At 48.9% G+C, this 24980-nt stretch overlaps 1 protein-coding gene across 1 annotated transcript in view; it reads right to left on the bottom strand.

Moving 5' to 3' along the window:
* fbln1 (fibulin 1) overlaps positions 1 to 24980 on the bottom strand; it is a 78634-nt gene that overhangs the window by 6580 nt on the left and 47074 nt on the right. The window contains exons 15-16 of the mRNA XM_056281328.1: positions 22297 to 22442; positions 19879 to 20019 (exon numbers count right to left, since the gene is read on the bottom strand). Of these exons, the coding sequence (XP_056137303.1) occupies positions 19879 to 20019; positions 22297 to 22442 (287 nt within the window). The remainder of the gene's footprint in view (positions 1 to 19878; positions 20020 to 22296; positions 22443 to 24980) is intronic.

Here is a 24980-nt window from a genome sequence, read left to right as displayed (position 1 = left end):
TCTCTCGCTCTCTCTCCCTCCCTCACCCTCACTCTTGCTGCCTCTCTCTCGCCCTCCGCCTTCTCTCTCCCTCGCTCTCTCTCCCTCCCTCACTCTCTCTCGCCCTCCGCCCTCGCTCTCTCTCTCTTTCTCTCTCCCTCTCTTACTGTCATGCATGTGTAAACAACTTGTATTACCAAAGTTTTTAAGTTATAATAAAAAATCATCTGAAATACAAGTGCAAAGTTACAGAAAAACAGATAACCAATAATGTATGCAGCTGGTTTCACTGTATACCAACCATTTGATTTTGAATAGGAAAATTTAAATGCATCATGAAAGTCCCCCCCCCTCTCATTTACTGTCACGCATATTTAATCAACAATACTGCCAACGTTTCTAAGTACCAAGAAAAGTTATCTCAAATGTAACGACAAAGTAATAGAAAAACAATTATGTAGCAAGTTTGATTCAAACAGAAACATTTAAACACATCCTGAAAGCCCCCATCCCCCTCCATCTCTCTCTCTCCCCCTCTCTCTGTTGCTCTCTCCCTCCGCTCCCTCTCCTTCTCTCTCTCTCCCTCCCTCGCTCTCTCTGTCTCTCCCTCTCCCCCCGCTCTCTCCCCCTCTCCCTCTCTCTCCCCCTCTCCCTCTCACACAGTTCACAAAGTCAAAAATAAAAAAGCTTTGTTGGCATGCATGCTTAATCGACCAGTGCATTGAAAAGTTGCCATGTGAAATATAAGTTCAAGTTATGGAGGAACAAAATGTATGGAGCTGGTTTCACTGGAACAGGAACATTTAAATACATCATGAAAAGCCCCCCCCCCCGCTCTCTCTCTCTCTCTCCTGCTCTAAAGACTCCAGAAGATTCCTGCGATAAGCGGCTGAGAGGGTGCAGAGCATGGGGCCCGGCTCTACCAAGGTTGCCCCCTTGTTTTGGTGTTTTGAGACTCTGTTGCGTAGTGACACTCGGCGGAGGGGAGCGGGAAGTGGAGTTTTTATTGTTTCCAAAGCATCAGCGCTGTCACAGAGAAGGAGCCTGCGTCTGGAGTCAAACAGCAGTAGCCATCATCACAATAAAATAAAGGACACGGGGGTAGGGTGGGGGTGGGGGGCTCGGGGTTTGAATTGGAGTCTGAAAAATAATTCTCAGAGAGAGAGAAGACGACGTGATGCTCAGCTCTTCCACGGGCTACTTCTACTGAGAATCGTCTGCGGCCTTCTTGACCCGCTAGCCATGCGAAACTCGGCTCCGCTCGAATTCACCGAGTTCAAAAGGTTCACAGATTGTTTATGGGCCCCGAATCGGAATCGGTTCACAGGGTTCAGTGCTGAAATAAACACCCAATGAAGATGAGCTTAAAAACAATAAAATGTCATTATGAGCACTGCCTGGACCACTGCAAAGGCGGATGGGTTTCAGTCCACAATAGCCCTGTTTTATTGGGAATAGAGCGATGGTTTCAGATCATAAACGTGACCCGTATCCAACGAGGACTCTCAACAAGCCCTATAATGGGGGTCAAACGAGGCTAAATCGCTGGGCTGCACAAGACTTTCGAGAAGCGTCTCAATGAAAAGCAGAGAAACAATCGTACCTCGTAAATAAATCGCAAAACAACTCGGAGAACAATGAGAGGTTGCGATGTGAAAAGCAGCCGTGGAGGGAAAAAACACAATAGCTTGCATGCTACCAGCCTTGACCGGCGTGAATCCCGATCCCCCTGCTTTGACCTGACGCCGGGGCCCAGGTTCCGCCTCAACGCTGCACATCAGCACGCTCACGTAGACGTGCACATGGTCCTCGGCCTGACCGAGGCATTCGACCACACACACAGCCTCTCTTTTCTGATCCTTTTTCCAATTGTATTTGGCCAATTACCCCACTCTTCCCAGCCGTCCCGGTCTCTGCTCCACCCCCAGATAACATCCGGATGTGGGCTGCTTCAGGCAATGATGTGGCCCTGGTGGTCTTCTTCTGGCCCTGACAAAATGGATGTGAGCCTGAAGTAGCCCACATGTATAACAGCAAATATGGCCCAAATATGCCAAATCAAATGTGGGCCTTTTTGGCAAAGATGCGGTGCCCTGGGCAACATGTAATCTAGATGTGACCCTGAAGTGGCCCCTGTGGTAAATGGTCAGTATGGCCCAAATATCACAAAACAAATATGGGCCACCTTTCGCAAATATGTGGCACATGCAGCATTGCTATGGCTTGGTTCTGACCCAGATCTGGCAAACAGGAGCGGACTGCCCAAGTGTCATCATTCCAAGCGTTATGTGGGCCGGATGAAGTGTCGGGTGTGGGACGGGTCCGGACCACAGCGATTTTGCTATCTGGGCCCCCTCTGCCGATCCAGGGAGGTCTGCAGACTACCACATGCCTCCACGGTTACACGTGGAGTCGCCAGCTGCTTCTTTTCACCTGACAGTGAGAAGTTTTGCCAGGTGGACGTAGTGCATGGGAGGATCACGCCGTCTCCCCCTTCCCCCCGAACAGGCGCCCCAACCAACCAGAGGAGGCACTAGTGCAGCGACCAGGACACATTACCCACATCCGGCTTCCCATCAGCAGACACGGCCAATTGTGTCTGTAGGGACGCCCGACCAAACCGGAGGTAACGTGGGATAACCGGCGATCTCTGTGTTGGTAGGCAACGGAATAGACCGCCACGCCACCCGGACGTCCTCCTTCTTCCTTTTTTACCATCACTTCTGGAGAACATCGCATTTTGATTCATGGGGTGATTGATTAATTGACGACATAACACCAGAAAGATCCGTCATAGAGTATGAGTCTGCCGCTTCTCACGGTGTGGGTGGATAGGCCCGGTTCTGTATGTAATTTTTGCAGCTCTAACAAGAACCCGAGGAGACCATCATGCGCACCATGCCCGTACAGTCAAGGACACCGAAACCACCTGTGATTAAAGTGCTTTCTGCGATACTGGAAGGTTTTTAGTGGTAACTGGAGAGGTAGACCGAAACACCTCATCTAAGCAGCTCCTCTGAGTTCTTTTCTCTGTTTTACTTGGTTTGTTGCTTTTCTTCGAGGGCGAGGAAAACGTAATTATGCCGTTAGTGCACCAAGCTCCCCTGTACTATGCAATTCCGTGAAATGGAGCTTGATGCTGAAGTCCTTGTACGTGACCTCCTGGAAGCCGTTGTGAAATCCCAACAGGATGACACGGTCTTTCCATAAGCCTCTCATCAAAAAAAAAAAAAAGGAGCAGCGGTGAACTCCGCGAGGGAAGGCATTGGTGGTGACAGCCGGACCTCAACATGCGCACAGTGAACCTGAGGTGAAACCATGACCACATAATCACCTTCAACACTCCGGGCCTGCGAGGCCAAGCCCGGCAACCGCATGACAGGTTGCTTTTCACGTGGCCCACCCTGCAGCCATCACCTGAGACTCAATTCACCGTAAAATAAACAAAAGGCAGAAATTCACAACCCCTGAAGCTGACGATTCACCCGGGTTCTGCTGGGTTTTTTAAGCTAAATGCCGATATCATCTGCATCTGCTGAGGTACTCCAGGCAGAGACGCAGAGTTGCGCAGCAATGAGGGTTTTGGCGGCATTCGCCAGAGCGTGTCTTTCCATCTCGCTGAGGTAACCGCCGCGGGGTGCAGAGAGGTGACCCCGCCATCTCTAAACGGCCGTCATCAGACACACAGCTGCACAACACACAACCCCCCCCCCCCATATGCTCCCCCCGGAACATTCCGCCACACCATAAAATAGCCCAGTAAGTAGAAAATAGCCATAAATGCATAGTGGTGGAAGAGACACTGCCACAAAACAAAGTGAAGCAAATGCCAGAAGGCATTTGTCATCCTCTATGGCCACGAGGGCTGCAATATTGAAGGGTTACATGTAAACAGTACAATTTCGGGGTTTTCTGGTTTCTACAACTCGGCAAGGAAGTATACGACAAAGTCCAAAATGAACGGGTTTAACACCAGAGACAAATGAAAAGTATGCGCGGGCCTCACCACAGTGTTGTATAATGACACGCTGGCCGTGGCGCGATGCACGCTCGCTGCAGAGGAGCCCTGGAGGGAGTCCAGGTGGAGCACCATGTCCCAGTCCACCCAGACAATAGTACTGATAGGTACACCATGCAAGCCAACACTGCCATCATCACTGCAGCAACCATGCACAGGTATAGGATGTACTTCCAGCTGTTATGGACTGAGATTCGGTGGTTACTGATGTGTGTTACCGTCTATATTACTGATGTATATTACTATGTATGTTACTATATATGTTACTATGTATGTTACCGTCTACATTACTGATGTACGTATGTGACCCTATATGTTACTGATGTATGTTACTATGTATGTTACTATGTATGTTACCATCTACATTACTGATGTATGTGACCCTGTATGTTACTGATGTATGTTACTATGTATGTTACTGTATGTATGTTACCGTCTATATTACTGATGTATGTTACTGATGTGTGTTTCTGGCAGTAACATACTAGGCAGTTAATGTGTGAACTGATTGGCTGGATTTGATCAGTCATCTCCCAATCTGATGTCACAGTGAGCTAGATTTTGAAATTATATTCCATGTGATGTTATTTCACTGAGTTTTCATGTTGCAATATCTTTCACGTCAAGTCTGTTTTCTCCCCTCTTCTTCCAGTTTTTGTGTCTAAATCTCCCATTCTGTCCTTGTACTATTTGAAAAAAATTACTGAATAAATAAAAAATTCAAAAAAACATTGCAGTTGCCTACCAACACGGGGATCGCCACATCGACTCCACGTGTTACCCCCGGCTTGGTCGGGTGTCCCTACAGACACAATTGGCCATGCCTGCGGGTGGGAAGCCGGATGTGGGTATATGTCCTGGTCGCTGTACTAGCGCCTCCTCTGGGCGGTCGGGGCGCCTATTCAGGAGGGAGGGGAACCGGGGGGAATAGCGTGAACCTCCCACACGCTACGTCCCCCTGGTGAAACTCCTCACTGTCAGGTGAAAAGAAGCGGCTGGCGACTCCACATGTATGGGAGGAGGCATGTGGTAGTCTGCAGCCCTCCCCGGATCAGCAGAGGGGGTGGAGCAGCGACCGGGACGACTCGGAAGAGTGGGGTAATTGGCCGGATACAACTGAGGAGAAAAAGGGGAGGGAACCCCCCCCCCAAAAAAAAAGTACTGCAGTGAACAGACCTGGATCTCTGGTCACTATGCTCTGCAACTAATTATATTTTGCAATGCTTTCTGGGAATTATCAGCTCGATTGAAGCAACTCTCAAACCTGCTACATTTGATTAAAACAGCCTTGCACACTGAATTTTTCATATGTGGTTTTACTAAATCCGTCATTGTAGTCCAACAACTCAAAAAACGGCAGTCTATTGGGGTCCGCGGTGGTGTAGCGGTCTAAGCATCGGCTTTGTGTCGATGCAGTTGCCCACTGGGGACCGGGGTTCGCGCCCCGGTCTCATCAGATCCGACTATGGCCGGACTCGATGAAGCAGCAATAATTGGCAGCGCTGTCTTCGGGAGGGGGCGGAGTCGGCTTGTGTTCGTCACATGAATGCGTCTCTGTGTGTGTGGGGAAAAAGCAGTGGTTTGGCCTGGAGTCGCCTGTCATGAAAGTGGCGAGGCGTCTCCTTCCAGACTGCCGGCTGGAGAGATGCAGTTGGTAAACGTATGCAGTACGAGGGTGGGTGTTTGAACTAAAATAGGGATCGATTGGCCGCTAAATTGGGAGAAACTAGAAATAAATCTATGGAAAAAAAACAAAACATCAGTCTATTGACTGATGCGGGGGAAAAAACTCGAACTCAAAAATTTTCCTAAAACACTTATGATAGAGTAAACTTATAGTATATCAAAGCTAGCGCATCTTTTTCCTCTCCATTTTGGCCTTCCATCCCCACTGGATCCCAGGAGACATCCTGGGTCTCCAGTCAACAAAAATAGGGCTTTTCAAAAAAGCTGTGCAAAGTGGATGAATTTGTGAACACCGGTCTGGTGTTGTAATGTGGACGGTGAAAACAGAACCTTTCCAAAAAGGCTGACGTACGATCGTCACATGATGTCAAGTAAACCTACAGGCTCAAGTTGCATGTGCAGGTCCAGGAGCAGAGACTTCTATTGTTTCTATTGTTTCAGTGAGGATGGTGATATTTTGAAAACGATCGTAAATCACTGGAGTGGACGGAACATGTTTGACCCATTTCTCATGAAATTCTTCATGAAAGCGGCATTTTCACCCCCCCCCCCCAATTATACCCAGCCAATTACCCCACTCTTGCGAGCTGTCCTGGTCTCTGCCCCACCCCCTCTGCCGATCCGGGGAGGGCTGCAGACCACCACATGCCTCCTCCGACACATGTGGAGTCACCAGCCGCTTCTTTTCACCTGACAGTGAGGAGTTTCACCAGGTGGACGTAGCGCGTGGGAGGATCACGCTATTCCCCCCCGAACAGGCACCCAGACCGACCAGAGGAGGCGCTAGTACAGCGACCAGGACATATACCCACATCCGGCTTCCCACCCGCAGACATGGCCAATTGTGTCTGTAGGGACTCCCGAACAAGCCGGAGGTAACACGGGGATTTGATCCGGCGATCCCCGTGTTGGTAGGCGATGGAATAGACCGCCATGCCACCCGGATGCCCGTGAAAGCAGTACTTTCAGATTTCTCCAGCTAAGTATTATGTACACCTAACACACAAAATGTGTGGTTATATTTCTTTTTTTAAGTGTCAATCTGAAAGATTCCAGTTATTTTCTTTCGACGGCACACAGTTGCCAGGAGTAATTGGAAAACCGCTAGCTAGTTTAACCACCACACCAGCAGAACACAGCTTGTTCCGCCTGCCCTCTCCGATAGACCGACCACTGCCGGGTGATGGAAAACATATCACATTCTGTGCAACGCTTGGGATTTTTGGCGGGAAAGTCGCCACAGACACATGTTTGTATTTCTCCATAGTAATGTAAATTCCAGGGTTTTCATCGGTGGCTGATAGGCTGAATCGTTATTGTGTCACCTCGTTTGGCAAAAGATAAAAACTTAACATTTATTTAAGTGAGAATCTTCAAGATTGCCACTTTAACATGCAACATTTTCGGATAAAAAATTTGGACTTGGTGTGCAGTCATTTATAGTAATGGCTGACAGTAGTTGAGTTTCCATCCAAATATATCACAATTTTTTTGGGGATTTTTCCCCGTTTTCTCCTCAGTTGTACTTGGCCAATTACCCCACTCTTGCGAGCCGTCCCGGTCTCTGCTCCACCCCCTCTGCCGATCCGGGGAGGGCTGCAGACTACCACATGCCTCCTCCCATACATGTGGAGTCACCAGCCACTTCTTTTTCACCTGACAGTGAGGAGTTTCGCCAGGGGGACGTAGCGCGTGGCAGGATCACGCTATTCCCCCCAGCCCCCCCCCCTACAGGCACCCCGACGTATCACAAATTTTAACCGAACTTTCAGAAAATTGGAAAAAGAGAATGCAAATTGTTTGCGTGCTCCCATCCACTACTGTTATGCGAATAATAGGAGTTGTTTTATTGTGGCTATAGGTGGCGCTAAATCTCCAGTCAAACGCCATCTCCAGTCATTGCAGAAGAAGAGGGTAGGGTGCAATGAGATGATGTAGCGCCAATCAAACCTCAAACGACGAAAACCGATGGAAAAATACGGCGTTTATGTTTGTTTCGAGGAACGTTGCCGTCTCCTCATTGGTCCACACATGCCCGACGTTTTCACCTGCGGTCATTTTTCGTCTCTCCAATGGAGCGGAAGCGTGAGTGACATTTAAGTCACATGATTTCCGTATATCATTTGTTCACTGAATCTGTTTCACTTGGTCACACTTAGTGCACTTTTAGCGATACTCTAACTTTTTCACCTCCCCCAAGTGTAAAAACATTTTTTTTGCGATATTTCGAGATACTTTCACATTTTCTACATTCCCACTCCGGTTTTTTTATGGGCAAATTGAAAATGCACATAAAAACAGGTGGATAGCGTCCGGGATGGCGCGGCGGTCTATTCCGTTGCCTACCAACACGGGGATCGCCGGTTCGAATCCCCGTGTTACCTCCGGCTTGGTCGGGCGTCCCTACAGACACAATTGGTGTGTCTGTGGGTGGAAAGCCGGATGTGGGTATATGTCCTGGTCGCTGCACTAGCGCCTCCTCTGGTCGGTCAGGGCGCCTGTTCGGGGGGGCGCTGGGGGGAATAGCGTGATCCTCCCACGCGTTACGTCCTCCTGTTGAAACTTCTATCAAGTGAAAAGAAGCGGCTAGCGACTCCACATGTATCGGAGGAGACATGGTAGTCTGCAACCCTCCCCCGATCAGCAGAGGAGGTGGAGCAGAGACCGGGACGGCTCGGAAGAGTGGGGTAATTGGACAGGTACAACTGGGGAGAAAAAGGGGAGAAATCCAAAAAAAAAAAAAAAAACAGGTGGATGGAAAACCAGTGCAGGCTGTGGGGGACCCAGGAGGGAACAGAACGTCTTTTGTTATGTTTAGCGGCTGCCGGTACACAGTCGGCCAGTTGGATCAGGCTTTCCAAAGAAGTCTCTGGCCACTCCAAGTGCGGGGACAAAAGGCTGCCAATACCAGCTCTTGTGGGCTGGTATTTTAAGGTCAATTAGCGATGAGTCATAGCTCTATCTCTCCCAAATGACCCGTGGCTCTTTGCTGGACAGTGTCACCCCTGGGGATGTGACATCAACGAAAAGTCGCCTGAGGGAGCAGCCGGTGTTTGTCTTGGACTTTGTGCACGGTGGTTGTGGGACAAAGCAGCTGAGATGACATAACACGCAACATTATCTCTGACCGCAACCTTTGCACTGTTACCAGTGACCTTTCCAACCTGGAACCCCATAACTAAGGAACCAAAAATACAGCGTGCAGCCTATTCAGAGAGCGACAGCAGAGTAAACGCTGCTGACTGGGATTTGCTGTTGTTATTTTTCAATTAGAAAAAAAACAAGAGTAGGAGTTTTGGACCTGCATGATGAATGGAGCGACAGTATATCTCCACGAGTGTTCAGACGGGCGTACACCCTGGCAAGTAACCGCCCGCACATAATTTACAAACTCGTTTTGAATTAGTGAATCAGAAACAATACATAAAGCGAAGCTACGTTTTCTTAAAATCACAGTGACAGAAGGAAAGAGCGATGACTACAGGAAATCTGATGGCTCACAGAACACCGGGGAAGTCGCACTTAAACATGTCTGGTAAAATATTAAGACAGTTTTACTGCAAGCGATATGAACACACACACACACACACGGACACACACAGGCGCCTTTTTGAGTGTGTATGGCATCCACCCACATGTGGATAGAGCTTTTTTTGCACACCTTTATTCACATGTGAGTGTATGTATGCATGCATGTGTGAACACAATACACACACCACACATTTACACCCGCATGCCTCTCCGACAGTGTGCTGGTTGGTGGCAGACCACCCCTGTGTTTGGCTTTTCTCTGGGCGGTTGGCTGGAGAAGACACTGTTTTGATTAGCCATCTTGATTCCCCATACGGGAGCGGACGGGGAGCTTCCCCGTGGGCTTGGCGCTCCCTGGTGGGCCCAGGCGAGCTGCCGCGTCATGATTCAAGCAGACGACGGCCCTCGAAATGTTTAGGAGGGGTTGTCTGCTTATCTTCTGTCCTCGGCTATTTAGCAAGGCGACCGCAAAGTCTGCGCCGCGAACCCGGCTGTCTGTCTGTCTGAAGCCGGCAGGCCCACATTCCACCAGGTCGCTGCTACCTGCCCAGAGACAAACCGTCCACTTCCTATCTTCATTCGTCTTATACGGTCTGTCTTGACAAGGCCATGCCAATGGCACCACAAAAAAGGCATTTATTATCGTCCTGCAGGATATTAACTGTTGGGGCTTATTTCTACCTGCACTCTAAAACAGACGGAATTTAGCTGTGGTTTCTCCGACTGGCCAAAACCACTGAGGATGTGTGTGATTCATGAAGATCAGATCTGAAAAAGATCAGATCTGAAAGAGATACAGTCTGCGGTCAGCCACTCAGTTTAACCAGGAAAGGCGTAAATTCTTTTATAAGCTTGCAAATCCAATATTTCTAGCTACATATCACTGAATTTCCAAAAGGCCAGCTGTGACTGATGTACGTAAACGCTGGAAAATCCCACACGTGGGCTTCCACGAGTGACATCTACTCTGGAAGACTGGAGGAGTCGTGAGAGATCACACTAGGAAGGAATGGCCTTGTGCTGAGGATTGGATTCCTGACGAGTGGGTAGTTCTGTAGCGTGGTATATTAGATGTTAGTGGTGGTGGCAGAGGAACAAGCCCTCTTTGGTGAGGACAGCTTGAATGTGTAGTTTACCGTCTTTACTGCAACGGTTTCTGTTCTTCCCTGTAGTTCCGGCTGTGCACGAGAAAGGTGAGATTTGCCTCATTTCTGTCAGTTTATTCTCACTATGTGAAAGAGAATCCATCCATCCATCCATCCATCCATCATCCGAACCGCTTATCCTGCCCTCGGGGTCGCGGGGACGCTGGAGCCTATCCCAGCAGTCATTGGGCGGCAGGCCGGGAGACACCCCGGACAAGCCGCCAGTCCATCACAGGGCCCACACACACACACATACATTCACACCTAGGGACAATGTAGTACGGCCGATTCACCTGACCTACATGTCTTTGGACTGTGGTAGGAAACCGGAGCACCTGGAGGAAACCCACGCAGACACGGGGAGAACATGCAAACTCCACACAGAGGACGACCCGGGACGACCCCCAAGGTGCCTCATTTCTGTCATAGTTTATTGTCACTACATGAAAGAGAATCGAGCTTGTGAATTTGAAGGGTTAAGTTTTGTTTCCATGAACCAGATGTGAAAATCTTTGAGTGTCAGTCTCAAGGCATTGTGAACTTTCACCCCTCTATCAACAGGAAGCTCTTTAGCAAGGCACTAATCCTCCAGCTAACCTTGGGGTTAAGGGGTTAAGTATAGGAGTAGTACCTTTCCTAGATGGCCTTTCGTGGCGTCCTAGACTGGTCTCCATACACCCCAGCATCATGTGAAGTGCAAAATATAGCCTCTCCATGATGAATGACTGTCTGTGCGTGGTGAAGAGCCACACCCTCCTCACGGTAATCCTCTTAACCTTGCCAGGAGACAACAGAGCAGAACACGGCGGATCTAGAGGAGTAAACCTCCATAATAAATCCTGCTACTCGTATGGGTAGCAGTAGTCCTGGCTGCATTCATCGATAGACTGATGTTATGGACCGGGGGACATCGTGGCTTTGCAGATGATCAATGCATCTTGAAAACGGAAAGGCACAAAATCTCCAGTTAGCGGAGAACCAGAGAACTGCATGTGGAGTAGCGCCCCACGCTTTAAACAAACATGCGCAACCGAAACCCTATTGGGGCGCCCTGGCAGACGACCTAGGCAGGGTGTGGGTAATCTTCCATCTCTGCAACCGGCCTTTGTCTGACAATATTAGTGTGAAACTGATGCTCCACACAAAGCAGATAGACACAACATTATATCAGAGACTATTTCTCCGTATAAGAATAGCAAAGTTGGAGAGTAAAAGCCTTCACATACTGGGAGATTTTAACTGTCTTGTACATTTATTACTGTGTGATGGGGGAAAAAAAAAGGAAAATCTTGGTTATATGCCTTGTCAGACTGAAGTGAGACTACTGTCACACTGCACATTTGACTGAACTATGAGGTTACAGCCTATGTTAGTCGTCAGCAAGCCGACTCTGCCCTATGACGCTGAAAAAAGATGACCCATGGACAGAGTGCGAATTATACAAGGACAATCGGGGGGTCAACTTTTTCTCCAGAGCGTAAAGGGAACCCAGTACAGTGCAGGCGTGTGCTTCAGTGAACTGAAGTCTTAACAATCCTGACAGTATCTTGCTTGTTTAACGCAATGTCTGCAGTCTCTAGATGATGATGAATCAAATCCACTATGTCAGCTCATGGAGCATGTACCACACAACAACTTTTGTAGTCAGGTCACCAACAAAGTATTCTAGAGCAAAACTGCCAGCAAGTCAGACTCGCATAACAACAGCAGACCATCATTTCCGCTCAAACACAGAGAGACCCACACAATGCTTTGTTTCCTCTCAGTAGCAAACACTATCAAAAGTCCTAGCATATTAGTTGAGAACAATAGGGTATGATTGTTGTGTATCCCATCAGTTTCTGAAAGTATGGTTTGCCTAAATATCTGGTATGATGGCATAAATCTTTAAGTGCAGTCTCCTTTGTAACTCACCTCTTCCGGCCTGCTCACCATCCCCCTGACCTCCTCCTGCCTGCTGACTGTTCTCCTGACTCCCCTCTGCTCCCTCAATACAACTGCACATAAATATAAAACTCACCATCACCCATATGATCCTGCTCGGTATTAAGCCTGCATGACAACCACAGAAAATACAGGCTGCATTATTATTACTAAGTCCTAATTCTTACACGTTTAAACTTGCTCTTTTTTAGCACCAAAAACAAAGGGGAGGGGCTGTTATAAAAGCAAATATCAAAAAGGCAAAAGACTAACTAAACCACAAAGCCACGCAAAAGACTATTAAGATAAGAAACTATATTGATGTCAAAATGTACCTCTACAACAACTAATCCTCCATTTTCTCACTGCTCATGACTGAGCAACAGTGTTAGCTAACATTAGATAATATATGACATTTTATATTGGTAATGAAATGCCAAGCCATAGGCACTGCTAGCTAGCTATTTAGCCAACATTGGAAATGAAAGGGTGCACTTTCAGCTAGGTAAGTTAAGGTAATAAGCTAGTAAGTAAGTAAGTTTAAGTTAGGTATGTAAGTTAGGTAAGGCAAACGTAATCTTTAGCTAGCTAACATTAGTTAGCTAATCTGTAACTTAAGGCAAAAGTTGGAGACTAGCTAACATTAGCGTTCATCCGTAGACAGTCTAAATCAGAAACTCTGAAGGTAAGAAAGTAAAGTGAATCAAACTAGCTACATTGCTAGCTACAGCGTCTCCACTGGTTTGTGCGACGTACGTGGGCATAGACTTAATTGAGGACGCGTGCCATTGCAATGATGGGAGTGATGAGCCAGGAATACGAGACGTTCAACTAACGTCAAGGTTAAGAAATGGTAAGGTCCACTTTAGGGGTGTCTGAAATTGTATTGCAAGATTCTTCCAGGCATGAATATGGGCTAAGAATGATATATAAATGATTCAACCCCCTGACCTGTTGTTTTTACCCCTTGTGTGTGTGTGTGGGGGGTCAGCCCCCCCAATCCAGGTGGCCCAGTGGTTAGCACTGTTGCCTCACAGCAAGAAGGTTCTGGGTTTGAACCCCAGGCCATCCCAGGCCCTTTCTATGTGGAGTTTGCATATTCTCCGTGTCTGCGTGGGTTTCCTCCAGGTTTCCCGGTTTCCCCCCACCATCAAAAAGACATGAATGTTAGGGTTAATACTCCTGTCTGTGTCCCTGACCGAGGCAATGGAAAGAAGAACTGGAGTGGGTCCTGCCCACTGCTCCTAGCTACACAGCTAGGATGGGTTAAATTCAGAGAATGAATTTCATTGGATGTATGTACAATGACAAATAAAGTGTATTCTATTCTACAATTCGAACTGTGCCCATGGACATTTAAAATATATCACTATTAACTAACTATAAGCCCTTAATAAAGGCTAATAAGAGCTAACAAAACAGTTCTAGCCCAATGGAGGATGTAAAGGACATCACTGAGGAAGAAGAAACCATCAAAATTACCCATAAGAATAACAGAGACCACCGATATGCAGCCCGAGACAATGTCACTCAAAAACACCCATAGCCCCCCCCACACACACACCACAGACCACTAGGCCTAGTGTGTCCACAGAGAGGAGCCACCCACCTGTCCACCTGCTGACTGTCATACGTCATACTCCATTATCAGCCTTGTTCAAACAAGCCACCCCCAACCCAGAAGCGGGTGACGGTGCTGCCAGCGGGAGTAATGCATTCCTCCACCGTCTCCCTTCCCAAGTGGCTGCGAGACACACGGCATAAATGGTGTCTTTGTCTTGCGGGCCCTCTGCAGGCCCGACTTACCGGGCTGATGCCTGGTGGCTGATGCGGCACACCGGCGGTGGCGGGAATCTTCTCAGTATCTGATTGGCTCTGATTGGGTTTTGTGAAGGCGGAGGGGGGGGGGGACCCAGTGTTTGTACAGATGTGTCAGGGTGACACATCTTTTCACCCACAAATGACAGCGCTGCAAAACCCAGTGATGGATGAACACAAACTGGGGAAAGAGTGGTGCAGCTCCTCCGGCGTGTGTGAGTGTGTGTGTTTGTGCATGTGTGTGTAAATGTGTTTTGGTTTTTATGTGTGCATATTATAAGTGTGTGTATACCTATGTGTGCATGTTTGTGTATTTGTATTCATGCATGTGTGTTCTAAATGTGTGTGGGTGTGTGTGCATGTATGCGTGTGAGTGGATGTGTGTGTGTGTACCTCTGCATGTTTTTATGTGTGTACATTATAAGTGTGTGTATACCTGTGTGTGCATGTTTGTGCGTGTATTTATATTAATGTATATGTGTTCCAAACGTGTGTGTGTGTGTACCTCTGCACGTTTTTATGTGTGCATATCATAAGTGTGTGTATACCTATGTGTGCATGTTTGTGTGTGTATTTGTATTCATGCATGTGCGTGCTAAATGTGTGTGTATGTAACGTGTGTGCGGATGTGTGTGTGTGTGTGTGTATCCCTGCACGTTTTTATGTGTGCATATCATAAGTGTGTGTATACCTATGTGTGCATGTTTGTGTGTGTATTTGTATTCATGCATGTGCGTTCTAAATGTGTGTGTATGTATGCGTGTGTGTGTGTGCATCTCTGCAGGTTTTTATGTGTGTATATTATAAGGGTGTGTATACCTATGTGTGCATGTTTTTGTATGTGTATTTGTATTCATGCATATGTGTTCCAAACGTGTGTGTGCATGCATGTGTACCTCTGCACACGTTTTTAAGTGTGTGCATTTGCAGGTTTTTCAATATGAGAGTATCCATGTGGTTCCAGTAGGAATTGTAGCCCCATTTGTGCGTGTATGTGTATAGCAATGTGTACTTTTTGCGTGTGCGTTTGTCTGCATGTGTAACAGACGTATTTGTCAGTGAGTGTGCACGAAAGTCTATTTCTGTATTTGCGTGCACGACGTATGCTTGTCTAGTGTGTGTGTGTGTGTGTGTGTGTGTGTGCACGTGTGTGTGCTTGTTCGGGGTGTGTGCGAGGGGTTAAAACAGCAACTAGTCAACCGAACGGAAAAGGCCCGCCCGCCAGACGGACCCATTAAGAATCAATTTTTCAGACTTAAGCAAAACGGCATGCAAATTCTGAGGATCCATAATCGCTTCTTTTGTCCCGTCTGAAAATACCGGACGGGGCCAAAAATAATGCCCGGCGCTACCGGGAGCCCGCACACTTGTTCATTAGTGGAGCCACAGAGTCTGCTTTGTCTGCTACCACTGTCAGGAACATGGAAGATACTGGAAACTGCACTTCCTCCAGTGACACGTCAGCTCACTTAAATACCACCGTTACGCAACAGGAACATCCACGGGCCAGAGCCCCGGCAACGCCAGCCACCGAGGAGAACCGAGCCGGCCCTCGCCGCCACGCACGGACACGAACACTCCGCAGAGGGCCATTCGGTGACCCGACCCGAGGCCGCGCTGGGTTCGGTGCGAGCGTCTCAGCTCGCGGCCGACACCGGCGCGAGGGGGACGGCGTCCAATAAGCGTCCGCCTGGTTTAGGGGGGAAAGGACTCTTGACAAACAGGCCTTTCATGTGGTCGCCGCTTTAAGTGCTCTAATACTCGGCGAGACACTGAGGCTTGGAGCGGGGAACTCTGAACAATAGATTCAACCACATGAAGCGGAGCGGCCAGGATTACTTCTACACATACCCCCCCCTTGCTCTCTCTCTCTCCCTGTCTCTCTCTCTCTCCATCTATCTCTCTCCCTGTCTCTCTCTCTCTCTCTCTCCCTGTCTCTCTCTCTCTCTCCCTGTTGCTCTCTTTCTCTCCATCTATCTCTCTCTCTCTCTGCCCCCTTTCCCTCTCTGTCTGTCTCTCCGTCTATCTCTCTCTCTGCTTCTCTCTCTCGCTGTCTCTCTCTGCTTCTCTCTCTCGCTGTCTCTCTCTGCCCCTCTCTGTCTGTCTGTCTGTCTGTCTGTCTGTCTGTCTGTCTGTCTGTCTCTCTCTTCTCTTGCACTGAGTTTCTCACATTGTCTGTCACTCTGTATAATAATTTTGTTTTCACACACACACACACACACACACACACACACACACACACACACGGCTTGTGTTGAGCACTCCAAGACTTGTCCCTGGAAACTGAGAGGTGCTTGTACAGTAGAAATTCTTCCAACACACACACAACATGGAAACAAGCTGTATCACACATTCCTACAGTTCCCTGGTGAATCCCGCTGTCACTCGGTCCAACAATAATCGGCATTTTCGTACCACACAGTGATGACCATCTCACTTCAGCAGGGCATTAAGTCTGATGCTGCTGCACGTTGTGGTGCTTTGTGCCCTCTACTGCGCAGTTGTGCGATTCAGAAGAACACACATCTGTTTCTCCACAAGCCTACATGAGGAACAGTTGGGTGAGCCCACAGCACAGCATGAGCCGATGACGCTGTCTCTCTCTCTCTCGCTCTACCAAGACAGATGTCTGTACTGACTGTCCCATCATTCATCAGCAAGGGTGTGGTTGGATTGGATGGGTTGGCGAAGAAGAAGAAGAAAAAAAGGAGGAAAAGACTCTCGCTCTCTTCTTCTTTGACCACCACCCTGCCTGCATCTCCAGCGCAGAACCAAAACAAAAACACCCAGACGGGCCCAACGATATGTCATCCTCCACCCCACAACACCCTCATCCCCCAGGGCTGAGGCTCAGTTCACCTCCCATCTCCACCCATCAGTCCATACGATCCATCCATCCATCCACCGACAACTGGAACGCACAAAGCAGCCAGGGGTCACCTCCAGAACACTGGATGCGTTGGTCTCATGTGTCGTCGTTCCACACCACTGGAGAAGTATCTGCTAACTCAGTTCAGCTAGCACCAGTTTAAAAAAAAAATTTTTTTGGGGGGGGGGGGGGGGGAGTTCTCCCCCTTTTTCTCCCCAACTATACTTGGCCAATTACTCCAGATAGCAAAATTGCTGTGGTCCGGACCCGTCCCACACCCGGCACTTCACCCAGCCCACATACCGTGTGGAATGATGGCACTTGGGTGGTCCGCTCCCGTTTGCCAGATCTGGGCCAGAACCAAGCCATAGCAATGCTGCATGTGCCACATATTTGCCAAAGGTGGCCCATATTTGTTTTGTGATATTTGGGCCATACTGACCATTTACCAGACGGGCCACTTCAGGGTCACATCCAGATCACATGTTCCCGACAGCACCGCATCTTTGCCAAAAAAGGCCCACATTTGATTTGGCATATTTGGGCCACATTTGCTGTTATACATGTGGGCCACTTCAGGCTCACATCCGTTTTGTCAGGGCCAGAAGAAGGCCATCAGTGCCGCATCATTGCCTGAAGTGGCCCACATCCGGATGCTATCTCGGACCCCACTCTTCTCAGCCATCCCGGTCATTGCTCCGCCCCCTCTGCCGATCCGGGGAGGGCTGCAGACTACCACATGCCTCCTCCGATACATGTGGAGTCGCCAGCCGCTTCTTTTCACCTGACAGTGGGGAGTTTCACCAGGGGGATGTAGCGCGTGGGGATCACGCTATTCCCCCTCCCCCCTGAACAGGCGCCCCGACCGACCAGAGGAGGCGCTAGTGCAGCGAGCAGGACACACACCCACATCTGGCTTCCCACCCGCAGACATGGCATGGCCAATTGTGTCTGTAGGGAGGTAACCGGAGGTAACGTGTGGATTCAAACTGGCGATCCCCGTGTTAGTAGGCAATGGAATAGACCGCCACACTACCCAGATGCCCAGCTTTTTAATTTCTGTTGTTGGTGGGATGATGGTCGCATTGATGGTGGTGTTGTTGTTAATGTTTTGGCATTGTTGTTGGTGCTGTGTTGCAACAGATATGTTGGTGGTGTGTTGATAGTGGTGTTGTTGGTGGTGTGTTGATAGTGGTGTTGTTGGTGGTCTGCTGACAGTGGTGTTGTTGGTGGTCTGCTGATAGTGGTGTTGTTGGTGGTCTGCTGATAGTGGTGTTGTTGGTGGTATGTTGATGGTGGTGTGTTGATAGTGGTGTTGTTGGTAGTGTGTTGATAATGATGTTGTTGGTGGTGTGCTGGTGCCGAGTTGGTGGTGGTGATGTGTTATTATTGTTGGTGTGTTGTTACAGATGGGTAGGTAATGGGGTGCTGTTGCTGTTGGTGGTGGTGTTGTGTTGCAACAGATATGTTGGTGGTGTGTTGATAGTGGCATTGTTGTTGGTGAGTTGTTGTAGTTGGTGTGGTAGTGGCAGCGGGTGTTTGTGTTGGTGGTGGTGGTGTGTTGTTTTGTTGGTGGTGGTTGCAGGCATGGCAGGGAGTCAGAACAATAACCACCTCTCTGCTGCTGACAGTCACGCAGACATGCACGGATCTGCACGATGTGCATGCTGATCACCGAGTCGTTCACAAGAACTATGATCTGCCTGGAAGAAAGCACGGCTTTGTGTGACTAAATTACATCTCTTAACCCACAAGAGGAAGCAAAGTGATTCCAAATGTTTGATAGTCCCAGAGGAAGTCCCTATCAAACCAATCCAACAACAGCTTTCCAGAGACATGATGCCAGAGGGCCTCTGTGTAGACGATGACAGGCGCATGATGCCACCAGAGTGCCACTACCATCGCAAACCATGTCAGACACATTCATGTCAGGGTCCCCCGCAACATGATGGTGGAAACAGGGCCCCCCCTCCCCCAGGATTTTAAAATGCCTCCTCTTTTGTTCACCCTCAAGTGCACAAATACCCACGTGACTTTGGTTTGCAAAAAACAAAAACATTTCACAATGGGAAATGAGGACAGAAAACCACCTTCTTGGTCAGGGGGCTGATTCAGTTTCCATTCAGGGTGGCCTGTGGAGGTGGTTGGGGTTGTTTAGAGGGGGAATGGTAGACTACATCGCACTAACTGCTGCATGTCCAGGTAGGTCGTAGTAGTTAGCTAGCTAGGTAGGTAGGTTTGCTTATTTAGATGATTAAAATCAGAAGAATCACTGGGGACTCATGCCATTTATCTATTCAATCTGAGTCGGCCACTTTGGACTCCTTAAATGCATCAAATCTGAGTTTTGATATTAGTAGTGTAGCGAATTCAGGGGGCAGCCGAGAACCGCCGCAGCCGAGATGCAAATCCGGGTCGCCTGCACCACAGGCGACCGCGCTAACCAGTCGACTAAAAGGTCCAACCCGTTAGCCAAGGGCTAGCAAGTCTAGTCATCCGTGGACGTTACACTACCCCCCTCCTACGGGAAGCGCATTAACATACCAGCTCCCTCACGCGTCTGGGCACACGTGCTTCCGATGGCCTCACGGTCTCACCATCCCACTTCTGACACTAATGCAGCAAATTCAGGGGGCAGCCGAGAACCGCCGCAGCCGGGATGCGAACCCGGGTCTCCCGCACCACGGGCGACCGCGCTAACCAGTCGACTAAAGGGTCCGACTTGTTAGCCCAGGGCTAGCGAGTCTATTCATCCATGGTCGTTATAGCCTGTAACCCCGATGAATGCTTTTTTAAACAAAATGCAAGATTAAAGTAACTTTGTGGTGTTGCTGAATTTGTACTGTACTCATCCAGACTATAGCCAGACTCCTCAAACGCCGAAATAAATCCAATTCTCCGCTACTCACCGACGTACATCCCGTTTTCGACACGCTTGATGATGTCGAAGGCGTTCTCCACGTTGCCCTCCAAGATGTCAAACTTGACGTCGTAGTTGGTGAGGGGGTAGCTGCTGTACGCCGGGACCGTGGTTCTCAGGAAAACAATTTCTGTTGGAAGATAACAATTAGAGACACAACAGTCTGTTACGGCTCAAACCCCTTATAATCACACTCGGGTTACACTGCTAGGATTCGTGCCAGCTCTTCACCCTCTCTCTCCCTTTTTTTGAACAAAGAGTAAGACAATAAAACGAGAGCAAGAGAAGGTCTGTGTTTATCGTACATCGAGAGGGTCACAGAAAGGTTGAGGCTTTTTAATACTGTTGTCAAGCTGAAGGCCTCTGCAGCAGATTGGCGCTTATGAGAAATGACACAGTCTTAACTCCCCATGACGTTTAGCATGAGTGTGTCTCAAACACGCACCGCATGTGGGCCAAGAGATGCTTGTCAGCTGTCAGTGTCTGCATGTGATTACAGCGGTTTCTGCTATCCGACCAGCATGGCACTTATTCTCTGGCGTGGGCCAGAGAACATCATGGAAGAGCTAATTTAGGGTCAGAGGTAGCGGTATGGATTCTGACAGCTGTGGGGAAACGCATTTGATGGGACCGAGGAGATTAGGAGAGATAAAAAATGGAGTTCGGAGTGTGTGTGTGTGTGTGTGTGTTGGGGGGGGGGGGTCAATGACACTTCACAACTCTTATTTCTCCAAGGGTATCCAACAGAACAGGCGCAAACATCTTCTGGTTGCTTTTGAATTTTTGTTTACTCTCAGAAGAACTTTGACTTTCCTCTTTTTTTTTAAATGTCCCCCCCCCCTTTTTTTTCTCCCCAATTGTACTTGGCCAATTACCCCCCCCCATTCCGAGCCAACCTGGTCGCTGCTCCACCCCCTCTGCTGATCCAGGGAGGGCTGCAGACTACCATATGCCTCCTCCAATACGTGTGGACTCACCAGCCGCTTCTTTTCACCTGACAGTGAGGAGTTTCACCAGGGGGACGTAGTAAGTGGGGGGATCACGCTATTCCCCCCAGTTCCCCCTCCCCGCTTAACAGGCGCCCCGACCGACTACAGCTGGCACTAGAGCAGCGACGAGGACACAACCGACCAGAGGAGGCGCTAGTGCAGCGACCAGGACACATACCCACATCCGGCTTCCCAGCCGCAGACATGGCCAATTGTGTCTGTAGGGATGCCCGACCAAGCCAGAGGTAACACGGGGATTCGAACTGGCGATCCCCGTGTTGGTAGGCAACGGAATAGACTGCTACACCATGCGGACGCCGATTTTCTTATTTTTTTACAGAAAACATTTTAATATATTATTGATAATTTCTTACATCTCAGTAGTTATGCCCAGCTGCACTGCCTGATGTGTGATGGCCATAAGAAAAAAGCTAATGATGGAACACGCCTCAGTGATTCAGAAAGATAGGTGTCCCAGGAAAGACCCCAGGGGGTTCCCACAAAGTAAAGGCATGGTTTAGGTTCTCTTTTGAGTTGATATACTGAACATGAGCCTGATTAGATTGTTTAAATCTGTTACAGTTTTTCACTCTTACTGCTGTTAAGTTCCCATATACACAGTAGGCAGTTTCATAAATGACTATTAAACAAGAAAAATCCCATCGTTAATGTGGATACAATGAGAGTTTAACTAATTAATTATAGGTCTTGATGTAATTTTGATGGCTTGAACGTAATCAAATGAGACCATTGCTATAAAATGACTGCCAATGCTTGTGTTCAGGTTGGATTCATGGCAAAATCTGACAAAACGATTTACGGCACAGTGATGGGATACACAGCCACAATTAGAGATACATTACATCATGGCTGTATATCTTACAGACGAAAAACCCCTACATCTCTCACTCTCCTCTTCCAAACCAACGGACCAGATACTGGAGGATGAATGGAGATGTTTGTGACAAGAAACCTCTCGAGCATCATGTGAAATGAAGTCGTTATCCTGGAAAACACTACTGCTTTTTTTCCACAGCGGGGCATAAAGTCAGCAAAAAATCCAGAACTCCTCGTGGCGGCTTTAGGAGCTTGAACTTCAACTTTCCAGGCGTCGTGTCCATGTTCCCCCAGCCCCATCTAACTTTAACCATAACATAGACCCGTAAACACATAATAAACACTACGGATTACGCAAGAGGGAATAAAAAAGGACAACTTACCATGTAATACTGAAAGAGTGGTGGTGCACAGAGTGGAGTGAACAGGCTTGAAATCAGAAGGGAACTCCACTGAGACACTTCAGGGCTGAGGGAACTTGGGTATGACCCATCTTCCATGTGGCGGAAGAACATTTTATCAAACAAGGATAGTGACCCAGTGTGAGGCTGTGTGGGGGTTTGGGGGTAAGCGGTACCTACCCTCTGGCTTCATAAACTCCCTGAAGGTGGGCATTGATATGACGGTGTGCGACATGGAGTGCACCGGGTCCAACACGCAGGCCATGTCGTTGGGCTGACAGGACTTCACACAGCGAATGGTGTCGGAGCGCTCCACTCTTGCCGTCCTGGGGGAGGAGGAGACATGCACACACACACACAGACACACAAAACCTCCAAGATTTAGAACAAAATGAAAAAGACTTTGAAAGTAAACTCTCTATCACCACTGGCCTCTACAGACTCACAATGACGGATCACCCCCCCCCCTTTTTTTTTTACTCCCCAGTTGTATCCAGCCAAGTACCCCCCTCTTCCGAGCCGTCCTGGTCTCTGCTCCACCCCCTCTGCTGATCCGGGGAGGGCTGCAGACTACCCCATGCCTCCTCCCATACATGTGGAATCACCAGCCGCTTCTTTTCACCTGACAGTGAGGAGTTTCACCAGGGGGACGTAGCGCGTGGGAGGATCACGCTATTCCTCCAAGTCCCCCCCCCCCGAACAGGCGCCCCGACCGACCAGAGGGGGCGCTATTGCAGCGACCAGGACACATACCCACATCCGGCTTCCCACCTCTGTGCATAACCGTAGTGCACTGACTTCCGGTTTCTACTGCAGCGGTCATACCAGTTTCCTGTTTGTCGGCGTGTGCTGTTGACAACGGCATATGTGTCGTGATGCCTGCAAGATTTGCCATGGCTAAATGTCAACCACATGCACACACCTGTCCACACACCTTCACCTGCACCTCCCAGCACACGGGTGAAACGTTTCAAGGTGTACATATCAAGTTACGTCCACAACTCCGTCCGTCCGCTCATCCTGATAATCGTGGACGTAACTTGATAGGCATCAGGGATGCTAAATATAACAGTCAACATCCAAAACAGTCCAACTGTTTTTAACGCCTCCGTTTGGGCCGAAAGATGACTAAACGCGGCAATATCTTCGGTCGTGGCTCCAAAACGGTGGTCCTACGTCGCGCTGTGAGACAGGTGCAAAGACGGCCGTTATTACGGTCTTGCGACCGAGGACAGTCTGGGGCGAAAGTCTGACAGTGTCAGAAATTTGGGACGACCGTCTCACGATGTGACCGCTGCTACCACGACCTACGTCTACTAACCAAACGATAGAAAAGCGGCACCAAATGACACACTGATCAAGACCACGCGCGATCTTTGCTGGCGCTAAACACAAACAAACACACTGTTAGCATCTGGGACCCACATGCGATGGATTCAACAAAGCTAGCGAAAACGAGCTAGCAAAACGAGCTAGCAAAACGAGCCAGCTAAAACGAGCTAGCTAAAACGAGCTAGCTAAAACGAGCAAAACGAGCCAGCTAAAACGAGCTAGCAAAACGAGCCAGCTAAAACGAGCTAGCAAAACGAGCTAGCTAAAACGAGCCAGCTAAAACGAGCTAGCAAAACGAGCTGCGGCGACTATTGAAAGGACTCGATTCCTGCTTGGCGTCACGTTGCTCTACCAGCAGCGCAGATTGATGACGCGCCTGATGCGGCACGCACGCTGATGACGTTTTTATGGACTTGCGTCGTAGCCTGCGATTCTACGCACATCAAAATTGATGTCGTAGCCATGTTTATTCGGTCCATATCGCACAGTGTGGCTTGCAATACATTTATAGCACAGTCTGCAGGACCCTGAAGAATAATGAACCGATAACTGCTGGAGAACATGGACAAGGCCAAACACTGCAGCCTGTACAGACTTGCATCATCATCATTGATGGTTTTCCAAACAATTCTCAAGGGAAGTGATTTGTTCCCTTCACACATACACACACACACACACACACACACACTGAAAGAAAAAGATTCAAAACCTGTTGAGGAAGGTATTTGGATTTGCAGAGCACCCCCCCCCCTCCTGGGCTCCACATCAGATAGGAGGAGGATTTATGTGGCAAAGGGAGTGTTCTACAAAGACTCCTAAATTGAGAGCAACATGACTAGACATCTCCTCAGCCTTTCCCCGGGCGTCTCTCCCTCGCTCTCTCTCGCCTATTATTTAGAGCTGTGCTTATTCCGCAGACTAATCAGTGACAGGTCGCAGCAAATGGAAGGAGGCCCCGCCGCTGGCTTCTAAATCCATCGCCACCTGAGGTATCACTTATTCACTACCTGTCTGCTCCCCGAGACTCTGGGGGGAGGCGTCAGAAGTATCATCGACCGCCAGTATATCACCAGCCCATCTTCGATTCTCACGAGAGGGGGAGAGGGGGGGGGGAGCCCGTTGAAACTTACCAAAATGGAGGCCTCGCTTCTTCCATCCCAGACTTTTGAGTCAAGCTCGGCCTTCCCGCGAGGAGGCGACTCACTATAGGGGTTACACTGGATTATAAAAACAGCTGTGTTGCCGTGTATAGGTCCAGATGATGTGCATGGTGGCCGTATAGCCGCATGGTGAGTCACGATGAGACACGCTTCTCCCCGGCTCTCCTCAGGGGACCTATAGGCTGGAGGAGCTGCAAACTTCCAAGCCCGGCTTGGGTTGCAGGGCCTCCTTTCATGGCGAGACGAGGAGAGAAGCCCCTGACAAAAAGTCAAGCCACCGCTGGGTAGGGGCTTGTAATTAGCAATTAGCGGGTGGGTCCAAGTTTTGCTTCAGCCTGAGCCAAAGCCACAAAATGTTCTCCTAGTTTATAA

Source organism: Lampris incognitus, chromosome 6 (genome assembly GCF_029633865.1).
Source record: "Lampris incognitus isolate fLamInc1 chromosome 6, fLamInc1.hap2, whole genome shotgun sequence".
NCBI lineage: Eukaryota > Metazoa > Chordata > Actinopteri > Lampriformes > Lampridae > Lampris > Lampris incognitus.
The sequence above is the reverse complement of the archived record's forward strand: the minus strand, read 5'-3'. Positions and strand labels throughout refer to the sequence as shown.